This window comes from Tamandua tetradactyla, chromosome 20 (assembly GCF_023851605.1).
Source record: "Tamandua tetradactyla isolate mTamTet1 chromosome 20, mTamTet1.pri, whole genome shotgun sequence".
Taxonomy (NCBI): domain Eukaryota; kingdom Metazoa; phylum Chordata; class Mammalia; order Pilosa; family Myrmecophagidae; genus Tamandua; species Tamandua tetradactyla.
In genome coordinates this window covers 41,272,937-41,293,972 of record NC_135346.1, presented here as the reverse complement: position 1 = coordinate 41,293,972, position 21,036 = coordinate 41,272,937, and the positions used below count along the sequence as shown (strand labels likewise).

Below are 21,036 nucleotides of genomic sequence, written 5' to 3'. Positions count from 1 at the left end.
AAAAGAAATAAAACATAAATATACATCACTCCAGTTCCACTTCAATGGTCCAAGGCTGCATGACATTAGCAACTGCTTAGGGAGATGCAGAATGCTCTTCAAAGAAATTACATGGAACGCTGCATATCTCTTCTAAGCTAGAACTCAAAATTAACATGTGGACAGCTCTGCCTTAAAAGCCTCCTGGTAAAAATTAATCAAGTAGTTTCTTTCCTAAAATGTCTTTCAAGATGGCTGAAATCGACTTATATTTAGAAGATACATTAGAATACTGACATTTAGAAAACCGTGGGATCAATAAACAGGGCAAATGACTGATACAAATAAGTCAATTAACTACCCTCTCTTTTGACTGTTATACTATCACACCCAAATTGGTATATTCCAGAAAGTCCACAGATGATCCATCTACAGACACACATAGTGTGGTATGCCATGGAGTCTCTATGGACTTAACGGAAAGATAAAACAATTCACTAAATAAAACACCTGCCAGTGATTATAACTTGTAGATTCTAGAAGCACCCAGTATAAAAAACACTACATGTCAAAAGGACTGGATTCTAGTCCCAGTCCAGACATTAACCTGCTTAACTTTGGTCAAGTCACTTGCCTTCCCCTAGGGCGTGGTTCCTCATCTAAAATAAGGGCAGACTGAACTAGATGCTACATAAGATGCCTTCCAGTTCTAAAGTCTATTTCCCCCAAATAAGAAGTTTTCTGCATATTACAGAAACAACTTAATTCAAATAAGTATGTTCATACTCTCATAATGACTACTGTAGCAAATACTAAATATTTTACAGAATGTTTTAGAACAATGTTTACCAAATTGTGCTTCGGGACTCAATCAAAAATGGTTCCAGGGTCAGTCTGAGAAAAACTAACGATACCATATCTCTTCTAATGCTCATTATACTAATTCATATAGTAGAAGCTCTTAAAGGTCTTGTGGCAAAGAAATCTGTATAATTTTGGTATAAATTATGTATACCATAATTTATACCAAAATCTGGTCAATACTTCTCCAGCTTATAAGATTTCCTGAAATCTAAGACATGTTTTTATATTTTAAAGTTTTCTGAAATAGAAATGCATTTTTACAAATCCTGTGTATAACTGCTGTAGTGGTATTTCTTTGCACCCCTAGCAGCTGTTAGTAAGCTGCAGTATATCTTATCAATTGGTCTCTTCAGATCAAGAAATTATGCTATTTTACTGCAGAATATTTTGTCTGAGGCTCTATTATTAACACGTCAGGGGATCTAGGTGTTGACTGCTACTTAGAGTGGTAGTCTCCAAAGTGGGGTGTGTGAACAAAAAATTAGATCTTATTTATCATCCTGTCATATTTTTGAACAAAACAAAACAAACAAACAAAAAAACAATCCCATGTATATAACATACAAAGACAGTAGTTATTAGGAATTTGTCTGCCTTTGAGTAGCTAGGCCCAGAGCTGGCCCTCACCTGACTCCAGTCTGCCTTCTCTTTCTTCAGATATGAAACATAAAGCTTGGTCAGGGGCACTCAGACATATTAAGTCAGCATTCTGCCTTTCAGAAATTCTACTTCTTAAAACAGAACTCATAATTTTCCTTGAAAATCAGAATATGTTCCTTAGATTGCTCTAGGGTATTACCATCCTGGAAGTTTTCAACTGATTTTAGAATCTTCTTAAAAGTGTTAAAGAGCATAACCCAAGCCTTGATATTTTGAGAAGAGAGGAGAAGCCATTTTTAGGAAAGTCTTTATAAACATTATAAACATTACAATTCTTCCAAAAACTTAATGTCACTTGAACAGATGGCTTTCAATCTTTCTAGAAGTCCACGTGAGGAAGATGTAACAAATAAGAGGATTACGTTTTTCCTTGTTAGAGCTTTTACTGTATTAGCCCAGCTACAGCTTAGAACATCCACATCCTTTCCTCATTATGAAGGCAATGGAGAAAATGAACTCTGCTGAGATTTTTTCCCAGTAAGACTTTTAGGTATAAACGTGGTAATTACCCCTCTGAGATGACAAAGTTATTTTATAAGGATCCCACCAGCAAGAGAATTTTGTGTATATGTGAACAAGAATTTATTTCTTAAATGTACTTAATGAGAGCTGATATATATGACAGAACTTTTACAAGAACATTTAAAGTTGTGTCAACATAAAAATGACAGCTGTGGTTATAATTAGTATGTGCAATTCAATGCAACAAGGTAAAAATACAGACAATACTATAGACAAGCTTTATATATGAAGTTAGATTAGATGTGGAGTAAAATCACAAGTGAACTTAGAAGTATTTTACTTCTGAGTAAATGGGGCAAAGCAAGGATATAAAAAGGAGACACACCTAATGCTAATCACTGAATTGCAGTATTAGTTAACTCACATTAAAAATAAATAACTGCACATCTATTTTTAGAGTACATTATTCAATATACATTAAAACTGAAGAATCTTCAAATACCCACCTTTAAAATATCCCTTCCTGACATATCCCATTTTGGGATTCATGTAATAGCATTCGAAACATGTAGTTATCATTTAGATAATATTCTGTGACCAAGGGAAAAAAGATCTAGAATGTCTATCACTGTTGGATTAACATATATTTTTATCATGATCTACCAACTTTAATGAACAACTAGGTGAGGAAGTTCAATTAACCAGTCTGAGGGAACTATTGACTACAAAAGGCCTTTAAAAATTTTAGGAAAAATGAACAATAAGAGTTCATCCTGGGCTTTTTTTTTTTAAATGCAATGAATACTATACTATAATGCTAATGCACATACTAGAAAATATATTACATTAGACTTTGGAAAGTGTTTTTTTTAAACTAACATTTCAACAGAAGTAGAAAAATTAAAAATATTTCCAAGGAAACTTGATGGGCTTCCCTGGGCCAAGTTCCTATTTATAAAGGAACTTCCTGAAAGGTACTATTGTGAAAGACCAGTCGGAAGAAGAGTTAGGCTGTCAGCTATACCTTCTTTGAAACCTATGACAATGCCCAGTTTAAGGCTAACTCTCATTATCTTCCCATTTTATGGCTTCGTTTCTTAATTTAAGGGTAGGAAACAAAGACATCAGTAACTAAAAACAGTAACACATGTAAAATGCCAGTTTTTTTCCTCCCAATCTTATAAGGGTAAAACTGCATCACGAGCAGTGAATTAGTTTTGTCCACATGGAGGCGGTTTTCTGATGTGCTAGCATTATTTTAAACAAAGATAAAATTTTGGGTTCCTAAAGATTAAAAGGGTAAAATCCACTAACATATACATAGATTAGTTTTCACATAAATATTTGTTCCTCTGTCTACCTAAAATATAATTTACATGCATCAAAACATGAATTATTCTAAGACATGCTCTAGGAAAATAATTTGTATTTAAAACAAATTTCAGGATTGCTTTTCTCTAAAAAAGCAAAGGCATGTATTAACATATCTGTGTTCAAATATATATTCATTTCTTGAATGACTTTTTGCACAGTGCTCTGGGGCTGGGGGGAGGGGGCAGTCATTCACTATACTAGGTTCTATAAGGTTTCAACATACAGATTGGTTTATAATGTCTTTTTTATTTTCAATTTTTAACTGAGATACAATGTATATTCACATAGCATATAATCAGCCAAAGTGTACCATCAGTGGCTCACAGTATCATCATATAGCTGTGTACTCATCACCACAATCAATTTTTGAACATTTTCATTACTCCAAAAAAATAAATAAATAAAAGTAAAAAAGAACACCCAAAGCATCCATACACCTCATTTCCCATACGGTTTATTTATTTTTTTGTCTTTTTTTTTTCTTACTCATTTGTCCATATACTGGATGAAGGGAGTGTCAGTCGTAAGGTTTTCACAATCACACGGACACATCTTAAAAGCTCTATAGTTTTTCAATTGTCTTCAAGAATCAAGGCTATTGGATTACAGTTCAACAGTTTTACATATTTCCCTCTAGCTACTCCAACATACCAAAAACTGAAAAGGACTCTTTATACACTGCATAATAACCTCCAGAATTACCTCTAGACTTTATTTGAAATCTCTCAGTTGAATTTTATCTTGCTTCATTTCTCTTTTCCCTTTAGGTCAACAATGCTTTCTCACTCCCATATTATCAGGAAGATCTACACCCCTGGGAGTCATGTCCCACATAGGGGGTTGGGGAAGGTAGTGAGTTCATCTGCGGAGTTGACTTAGAGAGAGAAGCCACAAAAAGGGTTCTCTGGGGATGACTCTTAGGCATAATCATAGCTTCTTCTCTGCAGGAATAAGTTTCATAAGGGCAAGCCCCAAGATCAAGGGCTTGGCCCATCAAACTGGTAGCCCCCAAGGTTTGCAAGAATATCAGGAACTTTCCAGGTGGGGAAGTTTAATATCCCTTTTCCCTCAGTCCCTCAAAGGGACTTTGTAAATACTTTTTAATCTTCTGCCCTGATTACTCTGGAATGTATCAGGACATCATACCAATCCATACAAACTAACAAGATCTCACTGACTATTCAAAGTTCCATGCAATTATGGTGTTCGAATAAGCTGACTATACAAAATAAATTGGACAGTGTGCTACAGAAAGTATAAATTTTGCACCAAATAAACAACTCTTCCTTTGGTCTCACACAGAAGTTGAGGTTTTAAAATGCAGTCGGCATCATCCTTTATCCATTAACATAGTCTTTCTTAATGACTCTTCACTCTTATTCCCTTAAGTCATGAATTCACATTTTATAACTCCCCCTGAAATGTACAAATTCCACTGTACAGTGTTCCTCACAATACTGCTGCTTGATATGAGCAAAGTTATAGCTAATAACACAATCATAATAAGATGATTTTATTTTAAGGAAATATATTTCATGACAGGGTACATGGTATTTCAGTGGTAAAATGCTCGTCTTGCATGTGGGAGAGCTGCGTTTGATTCCCAGACCATGAACCCAAACAAACAAACAAACAAACAAAAACTTCATGACAGACAGCAAGATAGTACTGACCTGGATTGGCCTCTGATGGCCACCTTAAATGGTGGATTTGGCATTATCTTGTAATGTGCATTTGGGTCTCTCTGCCCCTACTTGACCTCTCTGTAACTCATTTTCCTCATCTCTTCCTAACTTGGTCATTCTAACAATCTCATGTTGGCTTTATCTAAAATAGAAAACTCGATTTGTCAGAATAAAGCATCTGTTCTGCCTCAAAGGAGATAATAATATGAGAAAGAATTCTGAAAAATACTAAGCATTAAATAACTGCAAAAATAGAAAAGGTAAAATATAACAAAGTCTAATGTGGACTCTATCCTGAGTAAGAAAATTCTAACCTGTGCCTCTTGTCAAATGTGGTGGGTAGGGGATGGCATGAATGAGTAAGTGGGTTTAGTACTAAATATAGAGGCCTGGCTCACTTTTGCCTTGAAAAATTGGCAGGAAGAGGTTTCCCAAATTACAATGTAAAACTAAGTTCTACTCTATCTCAGAACTGGGAGATATTAAAATATTATCTGTTCGTTCAGTGCCTCTATCTGATGGTTAGGTTCTGGTGTCAATCTAGCCAAGTGATGATGCCCAGTTGTCTGGTCAGGCAAGCACTGGCCTAACCATTGCTGCAAGGATATTTTGTGGCTGGCTGATAAAAACTGGAAGGCTGATACATTAAATCATCAGGACACATCTTTCACCAGAACCTTGAGAAATAAATTCGTGAGACTAGCACCATCATCCCTTAAAAAGCTCTGTAGTCATTCCTCACTATGGGTCAGATATTACTGTGGGAACCGCTGTCACTGAACTGGAATCCTTAAACAGAATGCAGATGACTGGAACCTGAGTTGGCTGAAACTATGTGGTGACAGTTAATAACCACACACAAGATGAGCATGGCTACCATAATGGACAGCAGACTCAAAGTAGCAGTGAAAATAATCTAACTTGCAGAGACTTGTGGCGCTGGCTAGCAGATCATGGGATACCTAGAAGTAAAATAGATGGGCAGTCTACTAAATTGTCTGAGCTGTTTAAGCAGAATTCTAGGTCAAGTGAAGTCTAATGTGAATTACAAAAAACAGAGAGTCATGGCCCCTTGATCAATTCCCAGACTTGAGCCAGTTTATAGACCCAGAGCCCGGGTCCCCTTGGTGAGGGACCCTTCAACATTGTCCCAAATTCACACTCTTAACCTTCCCCCAAGCCTTCCCCAAGGAGACCTATGGCCTTTTACCAGGGTGACCATGCATTCAGGAAAAGAAAATAATCAGATATTTCATAGATTATTAGACACTGGCTCAGAAGTGACACTAATTTCAGGAGACCCAAAACATCACTCTGGTCCACTAGAATAAGGGTTTATAGAGGTCAGGTGACTGATGTTAGCTCAGGTCTGTCTCACAGTGGGTCCAGTGGGTCCCCGGACCCATTCTGTGGTCATTTTCCCAGTTCCAGAATGAGTAATTGGAATCGACATACCCAGCAACTGGCAAAATCCCCATGCTGGTACTCTGACTCATAGAGTGAGAGGTATTATGGTAGGAAAGGCCAGGTGGAAGCCACTAAAACTGCCCCTACCTAGCAAAATAGTGAATTAGAAGCAATATGTATTCCTGGAGGAACTACAGAGATTAGTGCTACCCTTAAGGACTTGAAGGATGCAGGGGTGGTGATTCCCACCACATCCCCATTCAACTCTCCTTTTTGACCTGTGCCGAAAACAGATGGGTCTTGGAGAATGACAGTGGATTATCGTAACTTAACCAGGTGATGACTCCAATTGCAGCTGCTGTTCCATATGCTGTATCACTGCTTCAGCAAAGCAGCACATCACCTGGACCTAGAATGTAGTGAAAGATCTGGCAAACGTTTTTCTCAATAGCTGTCATTAAGGACCACTAGAAACAGTCTGCATTCATCTGGAGAGGCAAGAAGTATATGTTCACTGTTCTGCCTCAGGGGTTTATCAACTCTCCAGCTCTATGCCACAATCCTGTTCTCAGAGACCATGATGTACTGCATTTCCATTTGTATGCAGGACAGCTGAGTATTGTTAGGTGAAACATGTCTATTAATGTGTCTATTTGGAAATTAAGCATGGTTCAAGGTGAAGTGTACAGCTGCCGAGCTGACAAGGGGTAGACGAAGGTTCTGGTGTTAACTTGGCCAGTGATGATCTCCAGTTGTTTAGTCAAGCAAGCTCTGGCCTGACTGTCGGTGCAAGGATATTCTGTGACTGGCTGATAAACTGGAGGGCTAGTATATTAACTCATCAGTCAGCTGACTGCATCTGGGGCTGATTACATCTGTCATCAAATAAGGTCCCCCACCCCCAACAAGATAAACCAATCAATTGAAGACTTTTTAAAGAAGAGGAGAGACTTTTGGCTGTTTGTGCCTCTCCTGTGGAGTTCGCCCAAACCCTTCATAGAAGCTGCCAGCTTCACAGCCTGCCCTGTGGATTTCGAACTCTTCCATTCCCACTTTGCATGAGAATGGAACCTCCTATCTCCTGTTGGTCCTGTTTCTCTAGAGAACCTTGACTAATACATTCTACAATAAAAATACTTCCTGTGATATTTACTAAGATCAATATGTACACTTGTTGGGTTGTGTTTTGTTTGTTTTGGTGAATACTGCCCAAGACCTCTAACTTGTTGTTTCAAATACCCACTAGAGAAAAAAAGGAATTTTTCAACCTTAGCCTGCTTAAAAATAAAAACAAAGTACACTGAAACATACTTTTAAAAAATAAAAACAAAGCATTCATGCGGGAGACCTGGGTTTGATTCCCGGACCATGCACTCCACCCCCCAAAAACAAACAAACTTTTTTAAAAAAGTACATTGAGACACCTTTTCTAGAAGACATAAGTATTAAAGTTCTTTGCCAGTTAAATTCTCTGAAGATTGAGAAATGTTAAAATTTAAGCCTTTTAAGTGGTAGCCAAGTGTTAACATGCTTAAGACAGTTTGTGATATGTACTCCCAGCTCTTATCTGGACACTGTGAATTTATGGAAATGGATCCTCAAAGAGGCTGTGAATAATGGCAAAAAGTAAATTTTTGAAAATTGAGTATGTTTGTATCTACACATAGGCAAATATCTTGCTTTCCTGTTATCCTATGATATAAGTCCTATAGTTCATGTTATAGTAATTCCATTACCCTCTGCCACGTTAAAATTCTGCCAATTCCATTTCTCCATTAACAACTGACAGCACTGTTACCAATGGAAGGGAAACAACAATTATTTTGTATGATGGCATAATTATAAATGAGCCCAATTTTTTGTTTTCTGTTGGACTATAAAAGCTGGGTTCACTCACAGTTATGTTGCATGGACTGTGGACCTCCTTTTTATTTTATGTTTATTTTTATAATAATAAAAAAATTATTTAATATAAAAAAACAGACAATGATCAAGTTATAGTTTTGTCCTGAAGAGAAAATGATCATCTTCAGTAAGTGAAGATTATTTTTTAATCTGAAATCATAGAAAAGTATTTTTTGCTTCACTCTACAGGTACTGCTTAAGTTGTAGCAGGAACTAGTCCTTCACTGAGGCAGGTAGCCACCTTTGTCTTATAGTCTTAGGTAAAGTTCTGCTTTAATAAGAGAAACGTGATTAAAAAACATATGAAGCCTAATGTTTCATACCCTTCAGAGAATCATATTTCCCAGTGGTCTCCTCATTCACCTCCAAGGCACAATTTAATTCAAAAGAGCAAATGTATTTTAATGGCAACTTCATTGGTATAAGCATTGTGGAAATAGAAGCAAACAGCAAAAAGCCTTTACCAGAAGATTAAAGCCATTGGACCTACTTAAAAAGGGGAAAATTAGCATTGAAGGACACAGCAGTGGTTTTGGAGGGTCTTCGTGCATGTCATTATCCAGGCCAGGCATTGCCAGCAGTGAGGAAAATGAATCTGCACAAAACACTTCGAGCACTATCCATTATTCAGCTTTGGTATGTAGCGGCTACAGACATCAGGTTCCATCAGTCCAGGTATTCTCAAGATCTGAAGTAGAGTAACTTGATCATTGTTTGTCTATTTTTTTATATTAACTCTTCGTAAGTCACTTTATTTGATTATTCTCATTAAAATCAGTATAGTTGTGCTAAGTATATCAATGCTATGTTTTTTTTTTTTTTGCATGGGCAGGCACCGGGAATCAAGCCTGGGTCTCTGGCACAGCAGAACCCAGAACTCTGCCACTGAGCCTGAGCTACCCGCCCTCAATGCTAATTTTTTAAATTTCATTTTTTTAACTTTTTTAATTGTGAAATATAACATATATACAAAAAAGCAATGAATTTCCACGTACATTTTAACAAGTTAGTTATAGAACAGATTTTTAAAGTTTGGTGTGGGTTACAGTTCCACAATTTTTTGTTTTTTTCTTCTAGTTGCTTCAAGACACTGGAGACCAACAGAAATACCAATATAATGATTCAGCAATCATACTCATTTGTTAAATCCTATCTTCCTTGTTATACTGCTTCTTCTCTTTAAATAATACATATACATAAAAGCAATAAATTTCAAAGTACATCGCAGTAATGAGTAGCAGAACAGATTTCAGAGTTTGGTATGGGTTACAATTCCACAATTTTAGGTTTTTATTTCTATCTGCTCTAAGGTACTGGAGGCTAAAAGAAATATCGGTATAATGATTCAGCACTCACACTCATTTGTTAAGCCCAACCTTCTCTGTATAACTCCACCATCACCTTTGATCTTTCTCCCACTCTTCAGGGGTATTAGGGCTATGCCCATTCTAACGTCTTCATATTGGAAGAGGCTGTCAATCATATGGGATGGGGAACGGAACTAGTTGATATTTTGGAAGGGCTGTGCATTTATTTCAGGCCTTATCTGGTCTAGGGATCCATTTGGAAGTTGTAGGTTTTGGATAGTTACCCTTAGTGCCTCAATGCTAATTTTTTTAAACATCTGTTCTGTATGTAGCAAAACAAAAATGAAAGCTTTGTACACTTCAGACAAGCTTTCTGTTTTTCTTCAGTGCACACATCCTGAAACAGTACAAAGTCACTCTGCTATTCAAGGGATGAACTAGTTTATGCAGTGCTTAAAGTAGGTCCCTAGATATTCTAGAATGGAAATAGCCCATGTGAGATACAATATAGTCTTGCCCTGAAGAGCAAATGATCATCTTCAGTGAGTGAAGATTATTTTTTAATCTGAAATCACAGAAAAACATTTGTTTGCCTTACTCTGAAGGTACTGCTGAAGTTGTAGCAGGAACTAGTCCTTCACGGAGGTAGGTAGCCACCTTTGTCTCACAGTCTTAGGTAAGCAACCTTTAGGTATTCCTTCATCTATTGCAGCCTCCATAGCAACTATTTCAAATCTTTGCATTTGTCCTTCAGTACCTGGACCAAAAGCATCTGCTGCATAAACTTACTGACACATCTCATTTGCTCAGATACACAAGATTGTGAATTATCATTTGAACTCTGCTGTTGTTTAACAAATCTTCCTCATTGACCAATTCTACTTGTTTTGACCTTTCAAAATGTGAAGTGTCAAGACTAGTTTCACATCAACTGCAGTTCTGTTTGAAATAATGGTTGTTTGGGCAATCCCATAATCTACATTATCTACTAATTGTAGGTCTTTGGTTGTTTCTCTGAATTTAACAACGGCTGGATGGATTCAGATCTTGAGAATACCTGGACTGATGGAACCTGATGTCTGTAGCTACTACATACCAAAGCTGAATAATGGATAGTGCTCGAAGTGTTTTGTGCAGATTCATTTTCCTCACTGCTGGCAATGCCTGGCCTGGATAATGACATGCACGAAGACCCTCCAAAACCACTGCTGTGTCCTTCAATGCTAATTTTCCCCTTTTTAAGTAGGTCCAATGGCTTTAATCTTCTGGTAAAGGCTTTTTGCTGTTTGCTTCTATTTCCACAATGCTTATACCAATGAAGTTGCCATTAAAATACATTTGCTCTTTTGAATTAAATTGTGCCTTGGAGGTATATGAGGAGACCATGGGCAATATGATTCTCTGAAGGGTGTGGAACATTAGGCTTCATATGTTTTTTAATCCGGTTTCTCTTATTAAAGCAGAACAATACTCCCAAAAGAATTGTCAACAGGAATGTTAAACAATCAGGAACAACCCTGGCTTTGATTTCTCCTTGAACCAACTTCGGTGTTTCAAAAGTGAATTCTGTACCATTCTTTCCATTTTCATTCTGTGTAGGCTGTCCTTCGTAACATGTGCAATGTGTTACCAGTCAAAGAGGACAGTGTATACAGTAGGAAGAATACACATTCACAGCAGTTTCATTTCCAATGACAGTTCTTTAAAATATAGTATAATTTCTGATAAATCCATTCTGAACATCAACAGGAAGTTGGTCCCGTTCTAAGACAGCTTCATTTTTCTCCACTTTTTTGTCCAGAGAGTAGGTTCCTTTGGATGGTGGAGCTTGTTTAAGGTATGTCTTTAAAGACTCAGAGATTATTGGTCTGTCATTATATACTGCAATAACTGTTATCAAATAAATTTGCTCTTTGTTAGGTTCCCTCTTAAATAGGTGCGACGTATGGTAGCATCTTCTTCACGCCAGTATGGGATACAGGGCAACTTATCTGATAACACACACCACTCAACTATATATTTGTTTACAGACTCATTTGGAGCAGTCCATTCTACCCAAAGAATATAATCTTTAGGGAATGTTTTGAGATCTGTGAATGGGTAAGTAGCCTGGAAGTCATAGGCAGGGATAGGTAAAGCAGACGCGTCTGATCTGCCAACTAGATTTCTTGCTGTTGGATTTGCTATATAGGGATCATTTGTGAATATCTGTCAGTTTTGTGCCATTAAGTATTTTTTAAAAACAATTACAGTATATTTTCTAGAACTTGACAGTCAATGTCCTTTTTTTTAACTTCATCAATTATACTTTTATTTTTTATTGCCCACTTCAATACTACAGAAAAAAAAGATATTTTGTAAATATAATTTTTATCCTTTGAGAGGCACTTCATAATCCGAGATCTTCCCATTGACTTTAAAAGGAGGCAATGTCTTCCATGAGTTAAACATTCTACGCATGAGTATAGGATGGATCTATCTTATATCAGAAACTTGGTGCCTTGGCAGTCTATCTTCATATGTGATCCCACTTGCTTTAACACTCCAGTCACTCCAGAATCCCTTACCATCATCTTTCATACAATGACTCCTAAACATATATTCTGTAAAGGGTTTAAGATCCTGTACAGTAAACAAAGACTGTGTGGATATTGTATCTTCAGGAGGAATCTGGCTCCAAGTTGAGGCATCATTGGTCTTATATTGAATGCTATATTTTGAGTTGATTCATGTCATTTTTAAGATACCAGACAGTCCTGAGTTGGTGACTGATAAATTATGCGATGAATTAGGCTTCACTTCATCTACAGAATCAAAATTGATATGATCTGATATAATCTTCCCAAGGGCATTCTCTGTTTCTATCCAGACTTCAATGTTGACAAAATAAACAGAAGAATAATCAATAGTGCAAAACTGTTTTACAATCAGCAAACTTCTCTGCTGCCCATTCAGAGTTTAAAGTGAAGTTTGTTTTCAGGTATGTTTCCTTCTAGGATCTCACTGACACACCATTTTCCTCCCCATATTCACAACGCAACTGAAATATCTAGGGTTTTCTGAAGGCAAGCCTGAAATTACTGTGATTCCATAAATATTCTACTCCATTTGTCCAACTGCTAAAATGTTGCAAGTGAGTTGAATACTTAATGAAGATACAGCTGAAAAGGTGACACTGAATGCTGTTCTGTTTAAGACAGAATATTGTTCCTTAGGAACAGTAACATGATTTTTCAAAAAATGTAATTTGCATTTCCACAAAAATAACCCATACATTTTTCCGTTCACACATAAATAGCTGTAAAATTCTAAGATATATAACTAGAGATTCAGGGTTGATATGACCACATGGATCTAAAAGTTCACCTATAGATTCAGCAGTGAGGAAAATAAACAAGGCTTGCACTATCCAACTCCACAGAGTCAGCATTTTGCCTAGAAATTTCTCATCTCTCAAGATCACCATCTTTCATTGCTGATCCTGTGTTTTGAAACTTTTTCATATATTTTATCTGCTTTTTGGTTGTTTAGCACAGGAAGGTAAATCTGGATTCTACCACTTCATCAAAGGCCACGGTGCTTTGATTCTCTACGACTACAAAGCCTCCTCAGTGTGGGGCTGGGTTGGAACGGTCAGCCACGTTTTATAATGGTTTGGGTCTTAGTTGTCAACTAAAGAGCATTTCCTGGGACACAAAAATCCACAGCAGCCAGTGATAGCTCAAAAGGAAATTTTAATGTGTGTATTTTCCAGGGGCAAGTTTCATAGCCTTCAATAAATTCTTATATTTATGCCCTCTGTCCTAGAAAAATAAGAACTATTGATCTAACGGTATTCTCCTCAGTCATAAAGCAACACTTTTGAGTTCTCCTCCTCAGACGTGATAGACAAAATACTTGCAAGACCATACATTTTCCTAACTCAAGACTAAACTATTATGCTAGCCAGCCAAAACAATATTAATAAGTTGGCAATTACTCTACAGCTAACCAATTTTCTCTAACATTTAAGGTATCCTTGATCCCTTTTCATAATGACAATTACCAGTCTGAGAACATGGCAAGATGGAAAAGCAACAGTAAAAGATCAGAATTTTCCAGCTAAGTATAAAAGCTCTTAGGGGTGAATTCTGATGCTGGTAGACTTCGTAAGTGAATACTGCTTATATAAATTAAAAACATATATATTTCCCCCAATATAACATATCTATTTGTGTACTCTTTAAAATAATTTTTTCTCTCTTGTTATATCAATCTCTCCAAAAATACTTCACCTTGAAAACTAAATCAAATAATAAAATATACGTGTTTGGGTTAAAAAAACAAACAAAACCCTTCTTGCATGTTCAAGCATTCACGTATCATCTCCCTCCTCCACTTTTTAAAAACCTGTCTACCCGAAGTAACTTTCGTAAAGGCACTAGACAACTTCAATTTCAGGCAACATCAAAGAGAAAGTGACATAAGTACCTGACCTAAACAAACAGTAAACCATCTCACCCAATCTTGAGCTTCACGGTTGCTTAAAGATACGCTAAATAATCCATCCTTCACTGTATGGATGTAAGCAGCCACAGTTATTTTAAACAAGTGTTTTTTTTGTTTTGTTTTGTTTAAAAATTCTCATCACTTCAACCCAGTCAGATTCAGTATATTCATAAATAAGAAAATAGACAAATATACAACAAATCTAACTTGTAACATCAAAATGGTATAAAAATATATATATGTAAATACATATACATACATACATATATACGTATATACATATACGTATACATAATATTAGGAACAAGCATCTTTATTTAAGTCCAAACTTTTAATCAGTGTTTCTATCAGTGTACTACTAAGTGGCTGCAAGAAGGAAATGAAGTCTTTGAGTTTTTATCTGGAATTTCAGAGGCCCAAAATAAGCAGTGGCAGCTATTCTTGGACATGTAGTATTTGGTGCTTTGCTTCATTAACCTGCCATAGTTTAGTGGAAACTATGCCAATTTTCCTTCCATGGAATTATTCACCTAGCTATTTGAATTTAGCAGTAATTTGACTCAAGTTTTCCAAAATATTTTTCTATCCTCCCTATGCCCTTACATTAGGGGAACATATGGGTAGGAAAAGGGAGGTAGCAATTTTAAGCCCCTAAGCTAATTTTTAGAGGGAAGATACCCTATAAAGCACTGTTTATTAAAAAGAAAAGGTCAAAAATACATACCTGTTTCATTCTTGCAGCAGCTCTATTTGAAAAGAGAATAGACCTGTCTTTTTGGAAGCAGGATGGGCATGTCTGAAGGGCTCGACTATAAGAACGTTCAGCATCTATATAATCTAAGGATTATAAAAAAGGAGACATCATTGTAATTTTATTTCTGATTCTACTGTGTTCTATAAGACCTGAGAATGCATAGCTTTCCATTCATAAGTTTTAAATAAAAAAAGATAGTCTATTAAGTTTGGGGCAGTAAAGACCATTTCTTCCCCCCCCCCCCCCCCCCCACCTTAAAGAAACAGTGCTTGCTTATGCCAACTGAACAAGGCTCACCTGGTGAAGTGAAACTAGAGTACACTGTCAGTGAAAAGCCTTCCATGCTGAAGATTCCTATAATGCCTTATGGAACTTTCATCTGGTTTATCAATTTAGTGAGGAGTTTTGAAAGGGGGTTGGGGAACTGGACAGAAGAAAGAGACTTAAGTCTGGATTCATGGTCTGGGATGAAGAAAAAAATTCTACATATATTTTCATTAATATATATGGCTCTCTCTCTAAGCCAACTTGGCAGATAAACTCACTGCCCGTTCCATTACAATAGGACATGATTCCCAAGCATGTAAATCTCCTTGGTAACATGGGACATGACTCCTGGGGATGAGCTGGGACCCAGCATCATGGGTAGAGAAAGCCTTTTTGACCAAAATGGGGAAGCGAGAAATGAGACAAAATAAAGTTTCAGCGGCTGAGACATTTCAAAGAGTTGAGAGGTTATTCTCAAGGTTATGCCTATACATTATATAGACACTCCTTTTTAGTTAATGGTGTTTTGGAGTGGCTAGAGGGAAGTATCTGAAACTACTGAACTGTATTCTAGTACAGTTCAACATTGATTTTTGAGGATGACTGTATAACTACAGAGCTTTTACAATGTGACCATGTGATTATAAAAACTTTGTGGGTGATACTCCCTTTATCCAGGACATGGACAGATGAGTAAAAAATAAGGACAAAAAATAAATAAATAATAGGTGGGAATGGGGGACAAGGGGTAAAAAAAAGTTTGAGTGGATTGCAATACTAGTGGTTAATGAGAAGGAGGGGTAAGGTGTATGGGATGTATGAGCTTTTTCTTTTTCTTTTTCTTTATTTTTCTGGAATGATGTAAATGGTCTAAAAATGACTGTGGTGATGAATACACATCACCAAGGCTGAATTTTCTCAGCCTTGGAACTATAAACGAGCAACTTATTAAATTCCCCTTTTGAAAAGCCATTCCATTTCTGATATATTGCATTCTGGCAGCTAGCAAACTAGAACAGATTTTGGTACCAGAGAGTGGGGTGCTGCTGCTGCAGTTTGCAAATACCAAACATGTTGGAACGGCTTTTTAAATGGATAAAGGGAAGATTTTGGAAGAGTTGTGAGTAGCTTGATAGAGAAGGCCTAGAATGCTTTGGAGAGACTGTTGGTAGAAATGTGGACTCTAAAGATACCTCTGATGAGGCCTTAGAAAGAAATGAGGCACGTGTTATTGAAAACTGGAAGGAAAGTGAGCCTTGTTTTAAAATGGCAGATAATCTGGCAAAGTTAACTAATGGTATTGGCTGGAAGGCAGATTTTAAAAGCCATGAACTTGGATATTTAGCAGAAGAGATCTCCAAATTAAATGTCGAAAGTGCAGTCTGGTTTCTCCTTGCAGCTTATAGTGAAATGCGACAGGAAAGAGATAACCTGAAAACTGAACTCTTGAGTAAAAAGAAACCAGAAATTGAGGTCCTGTAAAATTCTGGGCCTACAGAAAGGGAGACTACAAAGTATAGTGTGGATTTAACCAAATGTGAAACCAGTCAGCCATTTCAGAGAAAGTCAGGATCGGACATGGCGTTATCCAGGAAAGATTTGTGGAAACTCCTTATGTCTGATGGGCATGATTCAACACTACTGCATAGAAAGCCAATGAGAGTGCTGTAGGACCTGTATAAACAGAGCTGCTGCCAGTCTGGACTGAGGGGTTCAGAGAAGGGACACATTGGAGGAAAAATAACTTCAGAGGCAAAACCGTGGAGGCTGAGGTCTGAAGTCAGGAAGCCTCGGGCCAGGAGAGTGAACCCACCCAAGCCTGTGGAGAGGGTGAGTTTGCCCCAAAGGCAGAGAATGGGTCTTCCACCTCATTGCAGTGGAAGAGTCATGCCGCCTCAGGCCTTGGAGAGGGTGAAGCACGTTTCTTGGGGTTGGGGGAGAGCCTGGTTGCCACCACATGGAGGGGCTGAAGCCGAGAGAAAGGTGGTCTCCCCAATATCCCCCAAGGTTGCATTCAGAGAGAGGCAGGCGTAGGCATTTGGAAAGGGTGGGACTGCCACTTTCTAAAGCCCTGAGGATAAATGAGTCTCAGACTTTGAAATCTAATGGACTTTGCCCTGCAGGTTTTCGAAACTGTATGGGTCTGGTGACCCCTGTGTTCCTTCCTCCCTATGGAAACGTGTCTATGTATCCTATGAATGTTCCTTCTTTGTATGTTGGCAGCAAATAACTTGTTATGAGTTTTCAAAGGTCCAGAGCAAATGGAGAGAATTTTGCCTTAGGACAGATCATGCCTGTAACTGACTTGATGAGATTTTATACTGTCCCTAATTTTGTACTTCATTGTATTGCTACCGATAAGTTTAAGGATTTTTGATGTTGTTATGAAATTAATGTATTTTGTATATGTTGAAAACATGTCTTTTTAGGGGCCAGAGGGTGGAATGTGCTGGTTTGAAAGGAAGTATGCCCCCTAAGAAAAGCCATGTTTTAATATAAATCTCATTTCTTAAAGGTAGAATAATCCCTATTCAATACTGTATATTTGAAACTGTAATGAGATCATCTTCCTGGTTGATGTGATTTAGTTAAGAATGGTTGTTAAACTGGATTAGGGGATGACATGTCTCCACCCATTTGAGTGGGTCTTGATTAGTTTCTGAAGTCCTATAAAAGAGGAAACATTTTAGAGATTCAGAGAGACTCAGAGAGAGCAGAGAATGCTGCAGCACCATGAAGCAGAGAGTCCACCAGCCAGCAACCTTTGGAGATGAAGAAGGAAAACGCCTCCCGGGGAGCTTCATGAAACAGGAAGCCAGGAGACCAAGCTAGCAGATGACACCGTATTTGCCATGTGCCTGTCCAGCCGAGAGAGAAGCCCTGACTGTGTTTGCCATGTGCCTTCTCATTTGAGAGAGAAACCCTGAACTTCATCAGTCTTCTTGAACCAAGGTATCTTTCCCTGGATGCCTTTGATTAGACATTTCTATAGACTTGTTTTAATTGGGACATTTTCTCGGACTTAGAACTGTAAACGAGCAACTTATTAAATTCCCCTTTTGAAAAGCCATTCCATTTCTGATATATTGCATTCTGGCAGCTAGCAAACTAGAACAGCTGGTAACTGATTGGCAATTTCAATATCACTCCCCCACACCGCCACCACTAAATTTAAGATGAGGAAAAGATCTCAAACTATTTGGAGCTCAACAACCACAACAAAACACAATTATTATGAGTAACCTGTTGGCTGATACTATCTAAAAATAAAAATCATTCTTTAAAGAGCAAAAAAAAAAAGAGAAAATGGTAATAAATTTATATAGTCATTGCTACCTGCAGAATTACAGTCAGAGAACCAAGAGAAAATTGGCTATTCATTCTTTTCTCGGGTTTGGAATACTTAATTCTAAAATACAAAGAGAATGGCTTTAACAATTAAAACTATTAGTTCTTTTAGAAAAAGAAGTGATGATTGCTAAGCCAGGAAACAAAAACAATTTTAAACATGAAAATAACTAGGGGAAAATATTAACATGCTTAGATTTCTAAAGTGTGTACACTCTGGGATTTGACAGAAGCAGTTATAAGATCAAATAGCTTCCCAAATTATCAGAGGGAACCCAGTTTTTCCTAAGCAAATGTAAAAAATGCAGAATGATACAAATAACATCTGCCTCTAAGGCATGCAAAGAAATAGAGTACAAACAAAAAAATCCTTCCCTAGGCCATGTTGGAGGGGTCAGGCCTGTTTTTACAGCACTATACAAATGAGGAATAGCAACACACAGTCTTTTAACACTCAAGGTTAAAGTTTTCCAAAGTTATAGCTAAAGGGTACCCCTATCCCTACCGCCTTGTAGATTGCAGAAAAGAAAACCTATGCCCATGTAATAACTGATCTCAGTCAGCTGAGAACAAAATTCCAGTGTGGTTGGAAACAAACAGGATTGTTAGCAGTTTAGGCGTATTCTTTGACATCTCTTTACAGATTCTGAAAAAAAAAAAAACAAAAAACACAATCGTCAATATGACCAGACATCAGTGCTAATATAAGGATCTCACCTCCTTTCTTAAATTGTTCATTCCCCTCTTCTTTTAGTCTAGTGCTCTCTTCTCTTCTCTTCTGAAAGAGAGGAGGGAATTATATAATTTCTCACAATTTTATGAGAAGTGTACAAAAGTCAGCTTTCTTTAAGTTTAGGCTATTTAATAAGCAGCAACTAGACTTTTGAGAACCAGGTCAGTTTTACTTTTATCTCAAACAGAGAGAAAAATACATGATCATCTGGCTAATCATCAACTGCATTCCTTATTTTTATTACACTAAATCTAAGTGTACTGGTATGCCCTTTGCTTTCTATGTTTTTATCTTTTGCATGGAACGGCAATTCAGGTTTTGTTTAATTTATACTCACTCAAAATGAAACTAAACAACATATGCACTGGTGTGTACAACCTTGTAAATTCAAATTATATGTTAGTTGCATGACCTTTTGACAAGTTTCAGGATTGATCAAAACAAACAAACAAACAAAACCCCCAAACTTATGAGACTTTAATAGTACCACTTCTTAGGGCTTTTTTATAGACGTATGTGATTATGTATGTAAAGTTCCCAATACTGTGCCTGGCAAAAAAGGGCTGAATGAATGTAGCTTTTATTTTTCTGAAAATGAATAATTTAATACTTCCTTAGCTACAATTGTGTCATGAAGGAGACATACAGTATGCTGTGTGAGTGCATTCAGGGAACCAGCCTAGTCTGAAGAGGCAGGTAAGTGTGCTGTTTACAAACTAACACAGGAGAACTTGAAGAAACCTAGATAAATCCTTTCCTAGCTTCTTGTAACAACTCAGAAATTCACACAGACGGAAAACAGCAATCAAACTCAAAGGCAGAGTGAATGTTAACTGCAAAGCAAATATGGCACATGCTGAGTCCGTGTGAGCTTCACCCATGAACATCTTAACAATATGACTGGCACAAGCAGACTGGCAGAAGTGCCGCCTGCCTGCCACCTTTTGATGGCACCTTTTTACAAAGAACCCTCCAAATCTCTCCCTTTCTTCTTGAAGCTTCTGAGTAAATTAAAACTTCAAAGGAAAGAAATGTAATTAACAGGGTGTTTCAGGCCCAGGAGGAGGCTACAGCCTAAACAATTTGTACTCTTAAATTTAAATTTAGGGACCAAAGTAAAAATATATCTCTGGAGAAAATTGTGAATATTATATTGATGAGACCACGGTGCTTCCTATGGAGATTATTATTATGTTCTTGATAAAACAAAGCACTTAACATCTCACTAAAGAACCCAAAAGGTAGTTATAAACTGAATCTAATCGTGTGCCTGATACATAGCAGATAGAATAACAGCTCATTTTAAGATGTATCTGAGGAGGGCTAGTCTAAGGGAATATGGAAAATAAATGAAATGGGGAGGGGGAATAGTCATCAAAACACGAGGGTGTAGTCATATTTACCCAGCACTAACAAAGAGGGAGGTGCATGGATTGTAATATCCTTTACTGTACTGGTCAGGATTTTTGGATGCAAGCAAAAAAAAGAGGGAGGGGGTGGGCATGAAGAGGGAAGATATATTGGCAAGAGGGAAGATTTATTAGGAGCTTAGAAAACAGGCAGAAGTAAAGGCAGCTCTGTCGCATCAAGATGCAGAAAGTATAATGTCTTATTAGTAAAAGAGTCTGGTCTGGCCAGGACCGGCCACAATAATAGCAAATTCTAACCATTCCTTTTTCTTTACCTCATTTGATCCAGATTCAAAGTCTTGGTGGGAAGCAGACAATGAGCCAAGTCTAGACCACATGCCTTGGCTAACAGAGAATGAAGTGAGAAATGTGGAGGAGTGTCACGCTAACAGAT

General features: G+C 37.3%; 1 protein-coding gene and 2 pseudogenes across 1 annotated transcript in view; all 3 read right to left on the bottom strand.

Annotated features, from left to right (window-relative positions):
- TTC1 (tetratricopeptide repeat domain 1) overlaps nt 1-21,036 on the bottom strand; it is a 68,285-nt gene that overhangs the window by 26,916 nt on the left and 20,333 nt on the right. Inside the window, exons 3-4 of the mRNA XM_077137568.1 lie at nt 19,218-19,278; nt 14,856-14,968 (exon numbers count right to left, since the gene is read on the bottom strand). Of these exons, the coding sequence (XP_076993683.1) occupies nt 14,856-14,968; nt 19,218-19,278 (174 nt within the window). The remainder of the gene's footprint in view (nt 1-14,855; nt 14,969-19,217; nt 19,279-21,036) is intronic.
- Nucleotides 7-11,603, bottom strand: LOC143664056 (interleukin-6 receptor subunit beta pseudogene; annotated as a pseudogene).
- Nucleotides 12,116-14,849, bottom strand: LOC143664055 (interleukin-6 receptor subunit beta pseudogene; annotated as a pseudogene).